At 40.2% G+C, this 24,647-nt stretch overlaps 1 protein-coding gene across 1 annotated transcript in view; it reads left to right on the forward strand.

Annotated features, from left to right (window-relative positions):
* Positions 1-24,647, forward strand: part of LOC115793983 (furin-like protease kpc-1) — a 194,762-nt gene that overhangs the window by 123,174 nt on the left and 46,941 nt on the right. The window contains 1 exon segment of the mRNA XM_030749204.1: positions 15,131-15,244. Coding sequence (XP_030605064.1) covers positions 15,131-15,244 — 114 coding nt within the window.

A 24,647-nucleotide genomic window follows, 5' to 3' on the forward strand; every position in this document is an offset into this window, starting at 1 on the left:
ATAATTAGAGAGAAAACCCAACACTCAAAACGACCCCCTATGAGCAAGCACTTAGTGACAGTGGGAAGGACCCTAAATAACCAGGAAGAAAACTCCAGCAGAACCAGGCTTAGGGAGGGACAGTCATCTGCTGTGACCAGCTGGGGGTGAGGGGAGAAAGACAGGACAAAACACATGCTGTGGAAGAGAGCCAGAGATTAATAATAAAACCTGTGATCCTCAGATCTTTAATTTAGTACCCCCTGCATGTCTGGCGTTCACATGTTCGTTCATCTGTATTATGAATTAGCACAAATTTTTATACAGATGCCTAGTTCCAATCAATATCTCCTGATCACATTGTTAAAGCATTATTTCTACCTTCAGGTCAACATTTCTGTTTTTCCAATATCAATAAAGACATTGCTAACAGGCTCACCTTTACTTGAAGTCCAATGCTAATTAGTGGTTGTTAGCATGCTAACACAGTAAGCTAAGATTTTTTGTTCGGCGTTAAGTGTGGATATGCTTGCACAATTGCACAGAGCTGCCAATATTGTCATCTTATTAACAGTTGCTATAGTGTAGATAGTATTATTTTCACTTTGTGAGTCTGCATGTGTGTGTCATCGGCAGTGATGGTATAGTTACCTTGAAAAAGTCGTCCGACTACTGATTACTGATTACTCCTTTAAAAAGTAACTTAGTTACTTTACTGATTACTTAATTTTAGAAGTAACTAAGTTAGATTACTAGTTACTTTATTAGTTACTTTCAACAGCTGCCGGTCTTGTGCCAAAAGTGATCGTCTGTCATAAAGTGATTCAGATGTTTCTGTGTGCTTTTATGTGTAATGTCTTTGCTTATATTGCTAAACTGAGTGCAGTCAACATGATTTATGAGTGGCTTGGCCACTTCAAATATCTTTATATAACTGTGATGTTATATTTGTTGTGATTTCTGCAGCCTCTGAGCCAGATTTCTGTTTAGAAAGATATTTTTAATGTCAGACAGTTTTTACCTTGGAAAAACAAAAACAAAACGAATATATAGAAATCACTTTGCCAAAAACTGAGTGGAGCATCTGCCACTCAGTTTGAGTGGTCATGAATCACCTGATATCATTCATGAGAGATGTGTTTGATATATACTTCACAGATTATAGGTCAACAAGTCATTTACAGCTGTTTAAATACAGGCAATGATTTTTATTTTTATTTTTTTTTTGGCAAATACCGAAAATTGCTGTTTGGCAGACGATCACTTTTTGGCACAATACCAGCCTCTACTACATACTATAGTAGAGGGCTTTTCAACTTCTTCAGCTCTCCCCCACTTGGGTGCTGGGGGGCTCCTGCATTAGCCGCAGCTCTGCTTCGCCACTGTTGCGACTCGCTCTGTAAGTTTGACTGCGCCGTGACTCCAGATGTTACTTCATGTCTGACGTAGTGTTTTTGAAGCTAGATAGCACTTTGTCGCCAGCACAAAGTGCACAGCTAACCTTGATGTTGTCATCTTTAGCTGACACAGACTCACTATAGTGTCTGTATTTCAGCTGGAAAACGTGCATCTCTCTCCTCCCTCCATTGTTTACGTTTGTGTCGCTGTGCTGTTATTGTCCTCATGCTGAAAACGGGATTTAACTGTCGCATCTGCCAGACGTCACTACCCGAGATGCAAGAAGAAAGCAAAAATATATCTTTGTACTGATGAAAATGCAAAAAAGTAAAGCACAGTGACTTGGATAAGTAACTTTAATCTGATTACTGGACTGCAAATAGTAACGCGTTAGATTACTCGTTACCGAGAAAAAGTAGTCAGATTAGAGTAACACATTACTAAGTAGCGCGTTACTGACATCACTGGTCATCGGAGCAAAAAGTGGTTCTGGTGACACCTGCTGTAGTGGGAAATGCCCCGAGAAAAGGTATTGAGTAATGTGGCAGCTGTCAGCTTTTGTCAACATAATAGCGAAGATGCCGTCATGAAACTTTACAGGTATTTGGATTTAAGATAAAACTGAAGACTGAGTTTGAAATTACATGTGGTCTGTCTCATACTTGTGTAACCACCAGACCACCAGATGGTCTCTAGTTGCATTTAGTAGAGGCCATGTGCAGTTGCCAAATAAAATCGTAAAATTAAAGCCCAGGTTCATGGTTTTAAAATGCTTGTTTGGATCATCTAGAAGTTCAAAACCTGAAAAGAAAGCTGGTGTGTTATTTATTTATTTATTTGTATTATTGACTTTAACAATTGCTTTGCTAATTGCATAATCAACTAGTCAAACAATGGATTATTTTAGCACTAAAAGAGACAGAAACATGTTTTTCATTAAAATTCTACATCTTTGATCCTTTTCTGCCTTTCTCTTGCCTCCCTCTTTTCCTTTCCCTCTATTTGTTTTTTTTTTTTTGGTCCCTCCATTGATGTAGATCATCATATTCTCCTACCCATTTCTATTTTTGCCCTTGTCTGAATCTGCAAATTTATCTCCTCGCTCCTTTTTCTTCATCTCCCTCCTTTGTCTCGCCTGCCACTTCGTACAATTTCCCAAGCCCACTTTTTTCTTCATCCCTCCTAACTCGCCAGCTGTCGGTGTGGCCTCGAGCCTGGTGTTTTGTGGTAGTATTGGCGGCATCTACGCCTCCTTCATGTTATAGATGGTACTAGAGGCCGGCTTTACTGCTCCAGCTGTCATGCTGCAGCGTTCTCAGTCTCAGTCGCTTGGCTGTAAAATGGAGCGCGGGTCCCCTGGGCGAGGCGACTCCCAGGACATTACTGTTAAAGGCTTTGTCGTGACCCGCTGCTACTGACTAAACTATATATCACCTCTCTTGCTCAGACCAGCTGCATTCTGCTCACGTCTTTATGGAGCTGGGTCCTCTCTTTCTCTGTCAGCATATCTTTCTGAGTCTCTTTCTCACACTTGCTCTTTCTGTGTCTCACTCATTCTCCCCTCAAACACACACATCCATATATTCTGCAATATTTGCTCTTGCACGAACAAAAGAGGTTTTTTTTCTTCATTAATCAGGTACACCCTGTCTCGTGTGTAGCATCCAGAACTCCCTAAGTTCTAATATATACAGACACAAGTGTGTATGTAATGTTTATCTATGTTTAATGTCAGTCAAATGTTTCCAGAATTGTATTTTGTGCTTTCCAACAACATTAAGATCATACTTCAAAATTTATATCACATCAAGTTTAAGTAGGTAATTTCCAACTTAGATGAGTAGGATGCGTTAGTGGCTCCCACAATTAAAACATAATTCAGGTTTGGTTTTTCACTTTATATGCATTTTAGTTATTCAGCTCTTGCAGCTTTGTGGGTCATGCTAACTTTCCACTCCACACCACCAACTGTATCTTACTTAGGTGTCGCCACATAACTAAAGGAATACCAATTTTTATTTTTATTTGTATTCTACATTAATGCTAAACCAAAATCTCAGAACTATAATAGTTTAGTTAAAAAAGCAAAAGAGAAAAAAAACAGGTTGTTTAAAATGCAGCGTAGATTGGCAAGGATTGTTACCTATCTAGTGGAAATAACGACAGATGTTTGTTTCAAAGCCTCTGAATCCATGCATCTCTCTCCATGTTCGCTTCCTTTTTAGCCAGGTAGAGTTTCAGTTTCTAGAGCTTCTACTCTTTTAGCTTACTGACAAAATCTACAGACAACTACAGGGTGCCGTCCTGTACCCGTTTTCAAGGAATTGCTGACACACTTCCTCTTTTCTCGAAGTCGTCTTAATTTTTCTGCACAGATTCCAGCTCGGTGGTAAATTAAAGAGTTACAGTGATGTTCAGAGGAAACAGTCATGCCATTGTTGCTTTACTCTTACTACAAACACCATAGACTTCATGATGTTAGGCTGAACTTACTAGCTTATGACTAATAGCTCCACATTATGAGGTGACACAGGGTTACGTTGGCAGTCTGCATATTATTGATTAATTATTGGCTTGACTGCTGATTATAATCGTTTATCCTGTTGGTACACCACTCTGCTACTGACTGACATTTCTCAGCCAGTACTGGATGAAATTTGGCACTGACATTCGTGGTTCCTAGAGCCCCTGTGCATACTAGACATGCTGTAGTTGTAAACGTTAACATCAGCTGGCTAACCCTGCCGTTGTGTTCAAGTTAGCATAGTGGTTACACTCCAGCAGAGGTGGGAAGTAACGAAGTACAAATACTTCGTTACTGTACTTAAGTAGATTTTTCAGGTATCTGTACTTTACTTAAGTATTTATTTTTCTGACTACTTTTTACTTTTACTCCCTACATTTTTACACAAGTATCGGTACTTTCTACTTCTTACATTTTCAAACAGACTCGTTACTTTTTAACACGTCAGAGAGAAGTTTGCATTTCCGGTCAGTGCGCCGTCAAACATCAAACGATCTGAGCCTAAACGGAGGAATAATAACGCACAAGAGACAATCGTACTGGCGTATCCTCCATCATCGGGGCTTATCTCGTACAAAGGGATTAAATACGCAAACCCATATAATTAATGTATCATTTATAGCGCTATAATCGGGCCGGACCGAGTCCGTAAGTTGCGCTGCGGCACATAAACAGCTTAGCTAGCGCTACTGAAGAGGAGCGAGCATGAAGGGAGTAACGTGTGGCAGGTAAATGCAACGTTTCTAAATGCTCAACAAATATCAGCAAACACACAAAGTGTGTGCAGTTTGTTACACAGCTAGCTAAAAGAAGAGCTGCTGTATTTCAGGGAGAGCAAAGAGAGAGAAGTTCACTCAGAGATGGAGAAAGAGGACAGGAGAGGAAGAAGAGAGGTTAGATTTAAAGGTAAGGACTGGAAAATAAACTGAAGTATGCTGACTTTGTGTTATTCAAAGATTCTATGAAAATACTGCTGTTTAGTGTGTAATAAATAGGTTAGCTTGTTGTACTGTATTTACAGTAAAGCTCTGTGTTGGACTGGAGCACAGTGTTTGTGTTCATGGTCAGAGTTACAGGTTACATCAGTGCAGCAGAGATGAGTTTGAATCAAAGCTGCTGATGCTGAGATTCATTCACTGAATCCAACATTTATGCAGCCTGTATGCTGTCAGTGTAGGGGATGGAGATCAGCTCAGATAGCTGTGAAATACTGGGTTACATCTTTGTGAATTCAGTTCATCCACACAGAGCAGTAAACCTCAGAGCAGCAGCAGCAGGTCAGCTGATCACAGCCTGCACACCAACATCATTTACTGGCGCTCACAATAGAAAGTTGTGATTCTTCTCCCCATGCAGAGCCGCTACAGCTGATCTTAGGGTTCCTCCACCTTCTGAATCCCACTGTAACCCCTGAGTATCCTCATGTCTGTGTTTAGGTGGAGGCACAGTCACCCTCTACTATGGAGGACACAGAGAACAGAGCTGTGTTTAAATTCCCTTTAACAGTTTGTGTCCTACATAACAGATTCAAGCTGAGTGCATTCATTAGGATTAAAATTTAGATTGGAATAATGTTTGCATTCTCATGTAATTTTATTTTATATTATTACAATAATATATAACGAGGTTCGGTTAGTTTTACACAAAAATAGCAGGTAGAAACGTCCTCCAAAGAACTACTTCTACTTTCTTACTTTGAGTACATTTCAGAGCCTGTACTTTTTTACTTTTACTTAAGTAGAGAAGTTGAACCAGTACTTCGACTTTTACTAAAGTATTTTTTAACATAAGTACTTGTACTTCTACTTAAGTACAGAATGTCAGTACTTTTGCCACCTCTGCACTCCAGTTACGTACACTCAGTCTTTCTAACATGTCTAATATGAGCCAAATCTAGCCGCCGATAAATGTCATTCATCCAACTCACACCTACATTACTGACACACATACCATCACTTTAAACCTTCTTTTGCAGATTTGCTCTTTGCGGTGCCACTGATACAAAATCTACCCATCACTACTGCCTGTATGTGATTTTGTGCCTCTGTCAGTCACTCTCTTATCTCCATCTTAATACTGTCTTGGAACTGCACTCCTAATGATTAATTAAAGTTTCTGTGACACCGTGTTTTCCCGCAGTCATTATCTTTTTTTACTTTGTTCAAGAAAAAGCAAGATTGGCAAAACATCCAAAAGCTGTGATAGATGCTGCGTGCATTAGATGTTTATACAAGGATTTATTATTTAAAGATTTTCTGCTGGGTATAGTGGCGATGCCCTCTGCAGTACTGATACAAAATGGCTTCTATGGATTGTTTTCTATGCTTTCAAAATAGCCTTCAACTTGTTCCCGTGTCAGGGTGTCACTGTCTGTGTCGGCCTGTCTGCCTGTTTTTCCATCCGTCTCCATCCATCCATTTTGACGGCTGTCCGCCGAACCATGAGGCCAAATCAATTCTTCACTCATCCTGTTTGTCAGTCTTTCTGTCTGTGTTTGTTCACTTTATCACCATGTCTGTCACTTTATCTCTGTTCCTCTCAGTCCATTTATCAATCTGTCTATCCATTTGCTCATGAGGAGATGGACATTTGGCTTTGCGGTGATTCCACCTCCTGGTTTGCGCCTGCAGTCATCCACCTTTCTGTCCAAGTTGAGTTTTTTGGGGGGGCTGTCTAGAAAGATGGATTTTCTGCTCTTTAACCCCAGTCATGCCTGTTCTGAGATCAGATCAGATCAACTTTATCATGCAGTTCCCTTTGTTTAAGTAAGAATGCACAAAATCTCTTAACCACTTTTTCCGCCTTTGGTCAGTGTAGCCATGAGTTCATTGCAGCTCTGGTGCTTTATGCCAACTTCATGCAAATACATGGGCCATTTAAATTATGAAAATGAGTTATTTTTGTCAGAGCAGGATGTGCATTAACTTGGCTTACATTTATTACACATAAAGCTGCGAGTGATTTCTTTGACTTCATCTAAAATGACTGAACATCATAGTTTTACAGCTAATATGACCAAATCTATGCTACATAGCTGTATGTGGAATTTTGATATCTGGATCCATCTGATATATAACTGCGTGCAATACAAATCATGACAAGTGCATTTTCAAATTGATCAGCTGTTTTATTGCTGTATTGCTATTGGATTTAATCATGTGTCTAAAAAAACTTGGTTTATTTAAATGTAGCCTAGTCAGAACAAAATCATTGTTCTAATGGTGAACACAGGCAAATAAATTATTATATGTATTAAATCAGCTGCAGTATACCAGTTTCACCTTGGACAGAGTAAAGATCGTGTTAATCTGACATTTTTCTAAGATACTTCATTCTCTTTCCTTCCCCAGCGTTTTCTCTCTTTCTGTCTGTATCCTTTGAATGGATAAGACAAATAGTACATATAACCTTCTCTGTGGGGAGTTAAGGAGTAATCAGCCACTATTCTTATTGGTGCACATAAAAAAGTGAGTCCACTCACTCTAATTGGTCTTTACTCAACTAGTATGCCACACACACACACACACACACACACACACACACACACACACACACACACACAAATCCTCAACAGAGATATTTCTCATGCTAATGCACGCCAAGGAAGGTTAGTGTCATCTATGACCTCTTACAAATACATACAGAAAAAAGGTGGTTTTTAATGGCCTATATGTGGTGATACTGCTATTATACATATTGTTAAATATCTGTTGGATTAACATGCTTGCAAAATTCATTGGCCTTATAGGCCAGGCATTTTCACCTTAAATATCCTGGCTGCTTATCACATTCATTCTTGGGTTTATTTCATTCCTCTATCATTGACAGTTTTTTGCAGCACAGAGGATTTAGTCTGTTTTCACAGCTGATATTTTGCGACCCTACAATGCCGCAGTACTGCTTACCACACTTAATGAATACTGTTTGCTCAGAAACAGAAATGTCTTCATGATGGGACCAAAAGAAAGGTCTGGATAAAGCTGATGGCTATATAATACTACATATAATTTCAGTCTGAACCAACCAACTGAGTAACTAACTGACCAATATTCCCACTTCTACAAACTGCTTGTATGAAAAATAATGACCAGTACACTAACTTTAATCAAGCTGTGCTTTAAACCCTTCATGGCTATTAACTACCTTAACATATCACTGTGATCTTAAGTAGATGCAAAATCCTGTTCTGTTATTATATTACATATCTGTGTAAAAATACAACTATTAATACCTGTACTGTAAACTGGCAAAATACTTGATATATTTTGCCAACAGCAGGAAGCGATGGGCATTAAAAATGTGCATGGATACATAGCAGATATAACATTCTGGGAGCATGCACATAAAATATATACTATTAGTGCAGAAGAAGGGAAAAAAGAAACATTTCTTTAACGCAATTTTATATGTGTAAAAGGATTTATTTATGTACAAACACACATTGTATAATTCCCCAACTTGTTATACGAAGATCCAAATATGCATATTAAGCATATTAGCAGTTCATCTATTGAACACACACACAAAAATATAAAGCACACAAATATACAAATACAGATATACACTGGCCGTGGTTCTTGTAATCATACAAGCGCACACGTCTGTACACATGTACTCATTAACCACAGAACTCAGGGCTATATCAGTAGAGTGTGTTTAAAGGAGATTGCGGGCATGCAGTTATTGGACTTTGCCTAATTGATAAACCCATTAGTAACACTTGTTCAGATAACATGGGAGGAATCTCAGTCTGCTCACAGTCACTCCAAATGGGTTCACTTAGGCTTAGAGTGCAGCACATTAAGAGAAGATTACAGAGCGACGTGGAGCTTCTTGCCAGTCCACGCCTCGCTACTGTGAGATTAATAGAGACGAGCTAAAGACAGTGGCAGAGGTAATATTGGACTCTGACACTCCACAGGGTGGAGACACTGTATGTATGTGTGTAGCTGTACGGCGGTTGATGTCCTTTAGCTACATATTTGCATGTTTCTCTGTGTGTTTATTCATCTGCATGTGTTTTTGGGTAGTTGTGACACACTGGATGATTCTTATATTGTGTGAAATGTGTGTATATGCACATGTGTGCATGCACTTTGGTCCCGCGTTGTGCATTTGCCTCTTTATGTGGGCAGCTCTGTGGTTCTCTGCAAATCTATATCTGCATGTGTGTTAGTTTCTCTGCCTTTCAACTAGAGCTGTGATGTGGCTCTGCAGATTTTAATGCAAAGTGTCCAAGCAGAAGATGTGCCGCCTGGGATGAGACAGTGAAGTTTAAACTGCTACTCGTCTTGTACCAGCACATTACACCCTGCTGGCTAACAAGCTCGACTGTTAGTGATTTCTCCTTCAGTTACTGTTAACATAAAAAGAAAAGAACAAGAAAATTGCACATGCAGAGCTTCTGTAAAGCGAGCATCAGGGAGCATGCAAATGCTCCAGTCTCTTCCAGCTGCAAATATGTCCATGATGCATGATAGACTGAAGCCTATTACTTTTGAGATGAAGGTAAAAATGGTTAATATTTGGCTACTTCTCATGTTTTCAATGTTGAGGAGGTTTATATTGAGAAATAGCCCATCCACCAATGAGTAGATAGCCATGAGATGTCTCACGCTGAGCACCATTTTCAGATTGACTTTTGTGGTTTACGATAGATGAACAGCTACTGAATATGCTGCCAGATCTGATGCACACATTTGTGAGCCCATGACTTTACATCAGAGGTCACAATAAGCCCGACAAGGCTAAAATAGAGGTGGAAGTAGTGCCAGTTGCCATTTGTTTGACTGCCTGAAAAAACATCCAAGTCAGGTTATGAAACACTGTGGAGCTGAATAGCATGTGTAAAGGAGGAAGCCATTTTTATATAAGAGATTTACAGCTGTGGTCAGAAGTTTACATACACGCCTTATGGGCATGAATATTATGGTAATTTGAGGCTTTTAATGAGTTCTTTGAACTTTTCTTTTTCCAGAGTGGAATGATTGTACAGCATACATCTTTAATGACTTTAAAAAACAGGACTTGAGTGTACACGTTTGGATTAGAGAAAATCCGAAATAAATTCACAGAGGGTCAAAAGTGTACATATACACCCTGTTCTTGCTAGATGTGTTTCAACCATCTAGCTGTTAATTTGAGGTGAGGTTGAAGAATATGGTGGTAGTCCTCCTTCATTATTCCATCCACTTTGTGCAATGTACCAGTACCACTGGCACAAAACAGCCCCAGAGCATGATGCTACCACCATCATCCTTGACAGTTGGTACAGCATTCTTAGGTTTGAAAGCCTCACTTTTACTCCTCCAAATATACCTCTTGTCATTGTGGCCAAATACCTCAATAAACAAATACCGTCAAGTTTGAAGGTGTTGATTTTGGAGCAGGGGCTTCTTTCTTGCTCTGCACCCTCTCAGTCCATGGCAATGTAAAACTCACTTCACTGTGGACAGGGATGCTGGTGTCCCAGCAGTTTCCAGTTCATGGCTTGAGCCTTGGTGGTTCCTGGGTTGCTCCTGAACAGCCTAACCAATTTCCTCTCATCTGATGGTGACAGTTCGGATCTTCTTCCACACCTTGGCAAAGCGGTGACAGAACCGTTTGAACCGATTTTCTTGGAATCTGCAGTTGTTTAGAAACTGCTCCAAAAGGTCTTTCCAACTTGTGTAAATTTACGATTCTCCTTAGATCGTCACAGAGTTCCTTGGACATTCTCATTGTTCTGCGTATTGGTCAGTCCATTGAGTGCTGTCAAATCCTTTTTATGCTGGCAAAGAGAAGTTACCAGTTGTAGTAAATTGGCATCACTAACAAGAAGTTACTAGGCCGCCACCTTATAAAATTAAAAGACCTTGTAGAACCTTAGGCACCACTTATATATATATATATATATATATATATATATATATATATATATATATATATATATATATATATATATATATATATATATATATATATATATAATTTTGACACAAACTCCAAAAGAAATTGTACCAATTTTATTTTTTTTTAAAGTCATTCAAGATGAAAAGTTCAAAGAAATCATTAAAAGCCCAAAATGACCTTGATGAGTAAATGTCTGAGCACAGCTGTATATGTGACACAGTATATGGAATATAAAGAAAGCATTATTACAAGCTACAATATGTTTAGTGAAATTTGTAAAATTATGTGAGTTTCAACTCAAATGTGACTTTATAATCGACTTAAAACAGTATAGTTTGATCATGCGAAGCAAGGCTTTTACTTTATATTATAGGAACATGAAAGTGACAGATTTTTGAAAAACTGATAACTACCCTGTTTTTCTTTTCTCTTCTCTTTCCAGCTAAAGCATTTGAAAGTGTGGGTAAAAGAATTACATAGCCCGTGCTCCCTACAGAATTTCATTTTCGATGGTTGTTTACTGGGAAAAAAAATGCGGAGAGTGATGCTTCTAAATGATCGAGAGCTGACATTGTTTTCCTCTGGGTCTTGCTGTCTCTTGCTTTCTTCACCCCTCCATCTTTCTGTCTCCTTGATTGCCCATCTTTGCCGTTCTCTCTCTGGACTGGACACTTTGTCCTCACGCTCCCTGTCTCCTTCTCCTCATGCCAGTCCTTCTCCTCCTCCTCCTCCTCTTCTCTGCCTGGGCCCAGTGTGAGTGATAAATTATTCGTGGGCATGCTCGGAGGGCCCAGGGCTTCTCATTCCTGCACACAGAGGACTAGCATTGATCCAGCCTGTGGTTCAACTTAATTGGAAACCCAGTTACACCAGCTACAGACACACTCGCGCACAAAAACACAGAGCACACACACGCGCGCGCGTGCACAAACATGCACTTCCAGACACTCCATGTACAGTAAAGCCACATTCAGACACACATATGCACAGTAATACACCCGTATGTAGAAGCATGGTTATTACAAGTGTCACCATTATTACACAACACACGCAAATATGTGTCCTCATATTCATTCATGCTTTAAAGTGTTGCGGAATTAACATCTGCCTACATATCTGCCATGTTTTACAGTGTACAAAGAGAAAAACACACATACTGAAAACTCTAAAAAATACTAAAAAGGAATTCAAGTGCATATTGTCTGATCTGAAATAGAAGAACAAGTAGACGAGTACACACAGACACACACACACACTCTTTATAGCCACCATGCCTGCATTCTAAGCAGCACTAAAGAGGAGTAACAGTCCACAGTGGAGCAATATGGAGGCCCAGGTTTATCGATTAGACTGAGACACTGACTATCATACAGCTAATAGATTACATCAGACACATCGAAGCGGCCAAGTCAATGAGGCCTGATCCTATTAACTGGGGATTTGTAAACAGTTGTGTGCTCACTGTGATGGCTGCTGTGCTGCTTTGTGAGCCTTGGCGAGGAGATGACGGCTGTAAGGGTTTGGAGGCTGCTCATATACAGCTGCACTCTGCCCCTGCAGACCAGCGATCAGTCAGTTCCTCTATTTCAAACATTGCAGTTCAGCTCACAGAAGACGATGTTGTCAGCAATTATAATTTCACAGCAGTGAAAACGGCTTCGACAGAGTAAGATAATCCATGACAGGAAACACGAGTCCTTCCGCGGATTTTCCTAGTTTGTTGTGTACGAGTTGTCGTATGTTTGTCCTGTGTGCAACAGAAATAATCCCAGCATTCTTTTAGAAACGTTTCAGCTTAAAGGCTTAAAGTCAGCATTTAAAATTTTTATTAAAAACAGTTGGGATTAGTTCATTTCAGTAGGATCAGGTAAGTGCTGCTCCACAGAAGAGGTGTTGCGTGCAGTCCTTGTGACAGAGTTAGAAATACAATCTTCAGTAAAGTATGTTAACTTATTGTCTGATCACCTGCTTTCTAAAGGAAAGGATGTTACCTTGGTACTTAACATGTGACAAAACAATGGAGACAGCTTCAAAAAGAATCCCCTTCGACTCCACACTGTAAATTACAGCTGCAGCATTCATCATATATATGGTCAAAAATATAAATACATCTAGCGTGAAATAAATAATCAGTGCAATTCCTGGAGATACTAGAGAAATCATCTTAAAGAACTATTTTCTTTTACTCATTGTTCCACTTAAATAGTGCTTTGAACTTTGTTGCAACTAAACTAAAACCAACAGAAACAAGTGGTCTAGCATTCCTACAAAGAGCTTCTGCAGAGAAAAAAAACCCCTCTGCCACCTCTGTCTGAAATAAACCTCACAAGTTAACAGCTCAGTTCATCTTAAGTCCATTACAGCATAAGCAATACTTCTGTTTAACCAGCACTATGGTAGATGTTGGTCGTAGGGTTTTCATATTAATTTCGTGGCCTAAACCTATTCACACATCCCTCCGGGGGCTGTGCTGCAGAGAGGAGTGAAAACATTGAGAAAGAGAGAAAGAGAGAGAGAGAGAGATAGCAGCACTGTGCTCTCAGCCAACAGTGTGTTTTTAAGAGCAAAACGACTTTTCCAAAATAAATAGATCTGTGTCGCGGACTGCTAGGAGAGAGAAAAGCCCTCGGTTCAATAATTAATTCCCGAGTCGAGGGTTTTGGAGAGCCGCTGATTGGGCTGATTTTTTTTTTTTTTTTTTTTTATTCTGTTATGATACAAAGGAGGCCGTTTGAAGTAATTTGTCCCAGAGAGAGCAGCTTGGAATACCATACATGCTTTGATTTAGCAAAGCAAATTTAATTTTGTTTGCTTTATGCAAACCAGCCGGGGCCGCGGGGCTTTCTCTGATTCCACCAGAGGGGTGATGGTGGTGGTGGTGCTGATGATAGTGGTGGGGGAGTGCACACAACAGAATCATGCTGCTGCCGCTAATATATAATACAGACCGCACACTCATACACACACACACACACACACACACACGCACGAAGCGAGCAGCAACAGTTCAAAAGTACAAAGCTTATTTCCCCCCCCACGCACGCACGCACGCACGCACACACACTCCAATCCCTTTGAAATCAAAGCTTAAAATAATTGTTTGTGCGTTGTGTTTTGTTTCATTCTATCTGTCTATTATTAGTGTTACTGGTATTATTCCTATCATGTTGTTTTAGCTGCCTGTTCTCGCTGCTTGCCAGGGTTTTGTTTTATGCTGCTAATGAAAGCTTCTCTCCCCGCTTTTGTTCTGCTTTATTTTTTTTCAATACGTGAATGGAATACATCTGTTTATATCTGTGCCTGATATTTCCCAAGATGTCTAACACCCAGCAGCACAATAATGAAGAGGCTACTTGTGGTTTTTTTCTTACTTTCCAGGGGCTTTTCTTCACATCTTCGTGCAGATTTTCTTTTGCCATTAACTATGACGTTACGCCTTAACGTGGAGCCGAATGCGTGCATAATGTGTTGCAGTTTTGTCATTAATGATGGGAGAAATTAGCTGTGTAGTATACCTTTAATTACCTTCATTCTGTCCTTCTGTACTGGAGAAATGACTGTCTGTGTACAGATGTTGAGGAAGACAGCAGAAGGATTTCTTCTCAGGAGCAGGGGGAAAAAAAGGTGTTCAGAATGGGTAGCCAAGCGGTTTTCTTATGCTCCATTCAAGTCATTTTCTTAGGGAACAATAATGAGTGGATAAAGCAGAAAAACCCAATTTCCTTTATGCTTTTTATATCCTGAAAAAGCCCTCATTGACGACCCTTTGGTCTTTTGTTATAGAAAACTGAGCTAATATCCTCCAGCTCTCTGCACAGTTTAAAGGTCTTAATTGGATTCCATTAGTATATTGCTTGACATGACACTTGAGTCCGCTCCATTAGAATTCCCCTGCCCGGGATTAAAAAGAAGACTTTTTCTACATTCGACTCTCTTGGCTCTTTTGTTAAAGTCTCATATATTCTTTGTTGGATTCACAGTTTTTAGTGACACCATTATTAAAAATGTAAGCTTGACTTAAGTAGGTGCTTTTATGTCTAGAGGACCTGCTATTAAAGGTATGGCAGTGTCTCATCGCAGCAGTTTATGTATCAATAAACCTTTGCATTAATACAGTCTAAGCTTTACATGCGGGCCTGATAAAATGTGCTGTACGCCCCATAAAACAGTCCTCCAGCCTCTTTCTGCACAAGACTGGAGTGTTGAGCTCCCTGCAGGTTTCTTTTCAGAGTATCACGCAGAGTTGAAGTGTTTCCTCTGTGGTTTCAGACGGTGTAGAACACAGGCCGAAAGGAAGGATGCGTTTGATGATATTCTGTTTTATGTCTCTTGCCCTAGTCCTGAGCTGACGTGGAGGGATGTTCAGCATCTGATCGCCAAGACAGCAAAGATCCCTGACCCTAAAGAGCCTGGCTGGAACATCAATGCAGCGGGATACCATGTTCACCATAGGTACTGTAAAACATGCATGGCACACAAACATGCGGTATTACCACTGGGGTTAGTCCCAGTGGTCTGCCAGCATCTTGCCTGCTTACAGTAAGTTACAAGTAAACTAATTAATGTATTAATCAGTCACATTAATCACTTTTTATAGCAATAGGTTTTTATGAGATACAGTTCTTAGCTGAAACACTTGTTTTTTTACCCTGAGGTTGCCTGGCAGACAGCACAGGCTTCATAAAATTACTTCTCCAGTCCAAGAAATATTGCAAAATATAATCCCCCCGAGGCATTGTTAGGACCTTGAAATATGATTGGGGGACTGAAATTTTTAGATTTTCACCCAATAATTTATATATATATATATATATATATGGTTTTGGTAAGGGTCTTGAGATTCTTCCACAATATAAACTGAAAATAAACAAAAGATGTGCAGTCTAAGTTCCCTTCATCTTCATTGTCATGTTTTTTTCCATCAGTAAAACAGTGAACTAAATTTATAGCCTTGATGTAAATAAAGCAGTCTGAGGCTTGACTGTATAACACCAGTGCTTTAAAATAAAACAAACCTGATCTCAAAGCTTCTGCTTCTATTGTGCCCCGTTTGAGCTGTGGCGAACATGAACTGTGACAAACTGCATTAACTCTGTGTGTTATCTATCTGATACCCTCCTCTTCTTCACCTCTCCAGGAGCTCTTTTGGTGTCTCATCTCTCTGTCACACTCCTTATCTGCTCTGCTCTGCTCTCTCCTCCTCTTCTGTTCTCCCTCCTCCTGATTACATCATAAAAATGTTTCTTAATCAATGTATTTAAAGGCAAATATTTTCTTTTTTTTTTTTACTGATACTTTACAAATCTGTTATCATATGTACAGGTTTGCCTTCGCAATACTTACATAATGCAGAAACACTTCAGAACCTCTAAGCTAGATTGGCTAGCTTAAGTGCTCTCTTGTTCTCGAACCTCAGCTTGCAGGTGACTCATCTGCTGCAACAGCAGCAGCAGACAACGCCTCCTTCACCTCCTTTGACCTCACTATCTCCTTGTTGCCTTCAACCTCCTATTTTATTTATTTACTTTATTTTTTTTAAAAAAAGATTATTAAATAACTATCGACACCAGATGCCAACAATGACTCACCGTGCTCTCTCACAGCCCTGGCTGGGGGGCATTGTGTTTTCAGGTTCTTCGTCGCTTTCTCTCGAACACAGTATCTCAGATTTAGCACCAACAATAATTTGTACTCAAAGATGAACTAATTACAGTTTGGTTGCCAAGATCACTATACACATTTTTGGCAAAAGCCCATAATTCATACTTTAATGATGACCAAATTTCACACAAATATTGAATAGGAAAAGCAGATTACATTTTGTATGCACTGCAAATATTTTAAAAATAGTGAATGTTTTGCCCATCTCCAGCAGCTCTCTGTGGTTTTGTCAGAAACTAGATGTAAATGTACAGTTGCTATTTAAAAAAAAAAAAAAAATCAATGTCCAATTGAAGAAAATTGTTGCCTGTGTAACAAATATTTTAAAAAATATATTTTTTTAATATGTTAACTACAATGTGAAATACAGAGGTGGGAAGTAACGAAGTACAAATACTTCGTAACTGTACTTAAGTAGATTTTTCAGGTATCTGTACTTTACTTAAGTATTTATTTTTCTGACTACTTTTTACTTTTACTCCCTACATTTTTACACAAGTATCTGTACTTTCTACTTCTTACATTTTTAAACAGACTCGTTACTTTAGGTTTAACACGTCTGAGAAAAGTCTGCATTTCCGTCAAACATCAAACGATCTAAATGGAGGAATAATAACATAAAAGAGACAATCGTACTGGCGTATCCTCCATCACCGGACTTATCACGTACAAAGGGATTAAATGCACAAACCCATGTAATTAATGTCTCATTTATAGCGCTATAATCAGGGGTTACAGCGGGCCGGACCGAGTCCGTAAGTTGTGCTCGCGGAACATAAACAGCTTAGCTAGCGCTGCTGAAGAGGAGCGAGCATAAAGGGAGTAACGTGTGGCAGGTAAATGCAACGTTTCTAAATGCTCAACAAATATCAGCAAAGACACAAAGTGTGTGCAGTGTGTCACACAGTGTGTCTGCTAGCTAAAAGAAGAGCTGCTGTATTTCAGGGAGAGCAAAGAGAGAGAAGTTCACTCAGATGGAGAAAGAGGACAGGAGAGGAAGAAGAGAGGTTAGATTTAACGGTAAGGACTGCAAAACAAGTATGCTGACTTTGTGTTATTCAACGATTGTATGAAAATACTGCAGTTTAGTACCTAATACCTTTTATATTATTACAATAATATACAATATAATGAGGTTCAGTTAGCTTACAGAAAAATAGCAGGTAGAAACGTCCTCCAATAAGCTACTTTTACTTTCTTACTTTGAGTACATTTCAGAGCCTGTACTTTTTTACTTTTACTTAAGTAAAGAAATTGAACCAGTACTTCAACTTTTACCAAAGTATTTTTTAACACAAGTACTTGCACTTCTACTTAAGTATAGAATGTCAGTACTTTTGCCACCTCTGGTGAAATAGATTTGTTTGCTTTCGCCCCCTTTTTTATATATTATATCTGGCCCCTTTTTGTATTTATGGTGTGGGCGATTAGCGGCCTGGTTTGAGATAATAAAGACGTATTAAGTTTTTGTGGGTAATGTCGGTGATGAGAGGTCGTAGCTGCTGTCACTGAAAAGGTCACAACTTTGACTTAAAAATTTGCATTGCTGTTATGTAACAAACAATCATATTTGAACTTTCTGCCCTCCTTCTGCATCTTTGTGAATGCAGACGTTCTTTCTTCATTCCTAAATAGCCGTTGTTACTGCTGAAAATGGAGGCAGTGCATAAGCACATTTTCCCTGCCTGGAACTGAATCATTTAACTTAGTTACAGAAAGTAATAACTTTGCTTTCTCTCCTGTAAATAGCAGGCAGAAGAAAAAGGCAGATCAACCCTCAGCTACTACTTTGTAGGATATACAGTATGTTGCTCTGTGTCAATAATAATCTTTTAATTGTGTTATACCTGTGCGATATGGTCCATGGCATTTTGTAGGCAGACATAAAATATAATACAAGATTTTTCAAACGATGGCGCCCACTCACTTGAATAGAAATTGCTCAGCTGGCAGATGAGCTAAAAGACATTTTAGTTTTCAGGTTTGCTTTGACGTTGTGTGACCGATTTCACATGTGCAATATTGTTTCCACCAGTGGGCTGACATTGTGACGTTGTCATAAAAAGAAATAATAAAGCTCAGTCTCATTAGCAGTTTTACTGGGATGTCTTTTCATGATTGTGGTCTGTGGAGAAAATACTTATCAGACCACTGGGGATTTTTCGTGCTGCAGTAGCACAAGTGCATCATATCCAGCTCTCCATGCTTCCAGCCAAGCCAGCAAGCCAAAGAGTTGAAATGAAGGATAAGATATTTTAGGTACCCTTGGGTCTGGAAGTGAAAATCCCATTCCTTTTTGTTGCACAAATTCTGATCCTATCCACCTGAGCTGCACCCAAGAGCAAAGGCTCTATATAAAAGGTGGACATAGCTACAGTCACGCGCTGGTTAGGGAAATCCCAATGTGAAGCTGAGCATTTTCACCATTGCTATCTTGGTGTTTGGAAATTGGACGTGATGAGCGAGAGCTGGATAATCCTCCATTCTGACTGATCTGAATGATCTGAAACTAGCAGCTGAGCCCATGAAGTCATGATGGTTTTACTTTTCTCAGCCACAGTCATCACTGCTCTGTGAACATTAAAAAGGTTTAATGCAGACCCAGAAGCTATGTCCATCTTTTACGTACAGTTTATATCTGGGAGTCAACCTTAGCAGTGACCTTAGGTGTGACACTGCAGACAAGCCTTCACTGTGGACTCTCAACTCACGCCTGAGAACACTAACCACATATAACCTCTGTCTTCATAACAAAATATAAATGATGGAAAATCTCAAAACACATGAAATGTACCTTAAATTTCATGGTTTCATAGTAAAGTAAGCTCTATTATTGGTTTTATCTCTTTAACTTGAGCACTCAGATGTTAACAGGACTGGTTTACAGCTTATGATAATCAGGCGTCTTCCACCTATCCACTGCTGCTGTTTCCACATATATATACACACACACACACACACCTCTTTTGTCTGCGCACACACCTACACTCCTCATATATAAAGTGCTTCAACCACAAAAAGCAGCAGTCTGTTTTATGACAGTTGAGACAGGTGATCTTGTCCGGGGAGGAGTGTCATTGTAATCCTCTAATGTTATTATCACACCCACAGCGTGTCTGAGTGTCCGTACCTGCAATGATTTACAGACGCAGGCTGGAGGGATCGGAGCTTCTCTCTCTCTCTCTGTAGAACCAGAGGGAGAGAAACCCATGCTCTTCTAGACATCCTATAAACGGTTTTACAATGCTTTCACAGTGTCTGCCAGGTGATGACATACCGGTAATCAGTCATAATGTTAGTGATGGTTTTCTGTTTTCTGTCTCACTCACCTTAACCTTGACTCTCTTCATCTTTGCTCTAACAGTACTCACCTCTCTTTGTAGTTTCTTTCGTCAAAATTCCTCTTCTCTTCTTTCCCCTTTTCGCTTGCTGTTATTCTCCCTCACTCCTTTCTTATTTCTCTCTTCCATCCCCTCTTTCACAGCATGCCATGTCATAAAATAGATTGTAATTACTGTGTTGCTGTGAGAAGAATGGATTAATTAAAATATAATGATGCCGATCACACCAGCAGGCGTCTGTTGAAATCTGCCCATTTAGGGGCTATGGCAGAGGACTTGTAATGCCCTGATCATACTGCAGCGGCCACACTAATTATAAAGAATGGTTTATTACATGCGTGAGGACGGGAAGACTAGGCAGTGCAACGAGAACAGGGTCACTTACCATCAATAAGGCTGTTACAATACATTAAATATTAGATAAGATATCTAGTAAGAGGATCCAGGTTTAAGAACATTAAAGACAGTACTGAATCCTTTGGCTATGTGAGGTTGGAAAAGAGACATTTTTGGTAGTATCTGAGGTCCTGAGAAGAAGATGGCTTAAATAAAAACAAATTGTAAAGAGGAGAATGTGTTTTTATTATGTTGTTAAACTGACCGTAGAGGCTTTGGACAGAGGTGAACAGAGTGTTCACATAATTTACATAAACTAGGTCTGTTATGATAACTTCAACTTCAAACTGTTTTAGCTCTTCTCCCTTTACTCTAACTTTTCTCATTGGCTGCCCCTCATAAATAGCAGGTCTGAACAGCAGCTGTGAGATTGAGATGACAAAATTAAGGATATCTGCTGTCATTGACATCATACAGCTCCAGGAGTAGAAAACAACGTCTGAAACTGAGCATTTAGAGCAGTCTGAAGCCTGAGCTTTTGGCCCACAGCGACTACTTACACATATGCTGAACTCAATATTTAAATCTTTGACCATATTTGTACCATACTTATAACGTACAGCTGCCCTTGAAACCATACGCTGCCCAAAAGATTACAGGAACATTTAGAAAACTCATCAGATCTCGGGGGGGGTCAAGCAAGATATCTGATAGATATCTGTACTGATATGGACTCTGTAATGCTTTAGGAATGAAAGGATGCCACATTATTTGATGGAGATTAAAATTATCAACTTACAGAGCGCTGAATTCAGACACCCAAAAAATCAAAGTGAAATAATGATGCAGCAGGATAGTCCAGTTTGCTGAAATTTCACTGCAACTCAAAATGATACTCAGTTGTTTGTAAAGCATTCACATGTTTGTGTGGATTCCTGACAACATCAGGGCACTCTCCTAATGAGACAGGTGTCCCAGGGGGATCTGGACCAGGGCATCGCTGAGGTCCTGGACAGTCAGAAATGCAACCTGGCAACGTCAGATGGACTGAAACATAATGTCCCAGAGGTGTTCTCTTGGACTTAGATCAGGTGAGCATGGGGGCCAGTCAATGGTATCAATTTCTGCATCCTTCAGGAACTGCCTGCATACTTTCTCCACATGAGGCCGCGCATTGTTGTGCACCAGGAGGAACCCAGGACCCACTGCACCAGCGTAGGGTCTGACAAGGATCCAAGGATTTCATCCTGATACATAATGGCAATCAGGGAGCTGTTGCCCAGCCTGACGAGGTCTGTGTGTCCCTCCATGGATATGCCTCCCCAGACCATCGATGACCCACCACCAAACCAGTCATGCTGAACAGTGTTACAGGCAACAAAATGTCCTCCACAGCTTCTCCAGACCCTTTCACGTCTGTCACATGTGCTCAGGGTGAACCTGCTCTAATCTGTGAAAAGCACAGAGTGCCTCTGGTGGACCTGCTAATTCTGGTATTCTATGGCAAATACCAGTCGGGCTCCACAGTGCCAGGTAGTGAGCACAGGGCCCACTAGAGGACATTGGGCCCTCCTCACGAAGTAGGTTCCAGATTGTTTGGTCAGAGACATTCACACCAGTGTCTGCTAGAGCTCATTTTGTAGCTCTGGCAGTGCTCATCCTGTTCCTCCTTGCACAAAGGAGCAGATATCGGTCCGGGTTAAGGACCTTCTACAGCCAGCTCTCCCAGAGTAACTGCCTGTCTCCTGGAATCTCCTCCATGTTCTTGAGACTGTGTTAGGAGACACAGCAAATCTTCTGGCAATGGCACATATTGCCATGCCATCCTGGAGGAGCTGGACTACCTGTGCAGCCTCTGTAGGGTCAGGTATCGCCTCATGCTACCATTAATGACCCTGACCCTAGCCAAATGTAAAACTAGTGAAAAAACTCAGAAAAGATGAGGAGGGGGAAAATGTTATTGGCTTCCACTTGTTTCACCATTCCTGTTTTTGTCTCATTGTTGCCCCTCTAGTGCACCTGTTGTTAATTTCATTAACACAAAGCAGCTGAAACCGATTAACAACCCCCTCTGCTACTTAACTGACCAGATCACTATCCCAGTATAGGTCCACTTTAAGAGAAAGCAACAATACCACATTGTAGAAATGCTAAATTATACATAAGCATATTGTCAAAAATGTATTTGAAGTCTCAAAATTAAAGGTCATTATACCACTATCATAGTTAACACAAACTGCAAAGTATTCCCACAGCCTAATGTCAGTGTCTCTTTCAATTGATGCCCATTCCTCTGAAGTTCAGGAATATTTTCCTTATTGTCCAAAAAGTCCCCTTTTCTGCAAAATCAGCATTTTAGTCCACTCAGTGATGACTAACTTTGCCATGCTGTCTGCACCAATCTGTCACAAACTCTACTTCCTTGTGAAGATTCCAGTAACAGCTTTGAAGTGCAGTTTTTAGCAAACATTAATCAAACAGCATCAATAGTTAGAGGCTGTAGAGCAGAGGATTACAGATCGTTTGGAATGAGACGGTGTATTCAGGATGGACTCAAAACGCTAACAACAGAGCAGAACATTATATTTTCTTTCAAAAGTTAGCATTGCTTTAATTGAGGAAAATCAGCAGAGTTGTTGGATGTAACCTCTTTAAAAGTTTTGTTGGGAGCATGTGCGGATTGGGGACAGATGGTTGCAGAGAAAGCAGTGAGTGCATGGCTTTGTTAAAGCTGCAGGAAAAATAGCTTCCTTATAGATGTTGGGTGAGTTGGCATTGATGTGTGTGTGTTGGGGGATTTGGCGGGGCGTTGGGTGGGTGGAATGGGTCGCACGCATCCCAGAGTTCCCATCTGTTTGACCTCCATATAGACTGGGAGCTTAGAAAAAAAAAACTCTGATGTCGGGGAGCGACCCACCGCCCTCTGCCTCTCCACCCTCTGCTCCCACTGCCATGACGACAATAAACATGTCAGCCGCCACACGCCACAGCAATCTGCAATCAGATTTACTGTGCATGAAATATGGTGGTGCTTTTATTGGTCCAAAGACTTGTCAGTCATAATTTATAGGCTGTTGCCGGGCCGGCTGTGATGTCAGCCGGCTCCCAGCACCCTCGGGAGAATGAGAAGAGAGAGTGTTTGGGGGTGGGGGGGTGGGGGGAATAGAGATATAAAAGGACAAAAAAAATGTGTGTATGAGTCTGTGAGAGGAAAAAGAAAGGGAGAAAAGGTGATGGAAATGGGCGGAAAGAGGAAAAGGAATAACACACATCCATCCTGTCTCTCTCTGTGCTGAGTTTATCAGACTGAGGGAGCGAATGTGTCAGTTTTTTTTTTTTTTTTTCCAGGACCTCTACAAATGGATCTCCCTCTTCTCTCCTTTCCTTTCCTCTCCTCTGGCATTGCTCTGTATTCTTTGAACATTGACACCTATTGATCACATGGTCTGTGAAGGAAAAAAAAATAAAACAACAAATCTGTGTTTCACATATCCACTCGAAGCCTCTCTAACCTAGAAATAGGAAGTGGAGAGTCTGAAGTTAGTGGCTTTGCAGCAGAGGGATGACGTACTGAGAAGACGCAGAATGTCCAGACAGGCTTAATTTCATTTAATCTCTTCTGATAGCATAGGTGAAACTACAGTAATTATCCTGTGGGAGATTTAGATAGAAAATAACAGTGGTGGAATAGATCAAAGAAACGCTGCCCTGGCTGCAAAAACAAAGTGAATATCAAGGAGAATGCATGAGTGGTGAAATGGTATCTTAAAAAAAAAAAAAACTCTTATGGCATTAAAAAATGAGATAAGATTCAATCCCTCTTTTGAAAAATGATACTCTGCTCATGGAGAACTATTAGAATGTTTACATTTGCGGCATTTTGTTCCATATCAAAATAATTAATTGCCTCCATTTTCAAATTAAAAGTACATTACAACACAATTAAGGATGCAAATGAGTCTGGGCCTGTCGCGAGGAGCCAGAAAAAGTGAAAGAGTGACTGCGTTGATGTATGAGGGTTTGCGTGCCTTTTTGTGTATTAGGTGTGTCGCAATGGATCATTGTGCATGACTGCGTGTGTTTGTGTAATCAAATACAGAAAGAATGTGTCGTTATTGACGAGGAAGACTCTGTGTTGAAATTTCATCAGCATAGGGACATAAATCAGAGCTCTGCAGTAATAAACAACAGAGTAATTAGGTCACTCTTCCCTCAGTAACTGGAAGTGCTAATGCTGTGTTGTTCCTTTGGTTTTTAAAGGCCTCTGCCATGGGTTTGAAAATCACCCAACATAAACGATGCACAAACTTTTACACACACACACACACACACACTGTACATATTTCTCTGTCTGTGCCTCCCTTCCAAAGGCTCTGACCTCCAACGAGCCTGTTCCATGAAAGATGTCTACATCTTGGTGGGAACCAGGAACGGTAAAACATAATTTTGTCATAACCTTCCCTCTTCGGAGGGAAAACAGATATAAAAGTATATAGCCTGTGGTTTACTGCAAGTCC

This window comes from Archocentrus centrarchus, chromosome 16 (genome assembly GCF_007364275.1).
Source record: "Archocentrus centrarchus isolate MPI-CPG fArcCen1 chromosome 16, fArcCen1, whole genome shotgun sequence".
Classification (NCBI taxonomy): domain Eukaryota; kingdom Metazoa; phylum Chordata; class Actinopteri; order Cichliformes; family Cichlidae; genus Archocentrus; species Archocentrus centrarchus.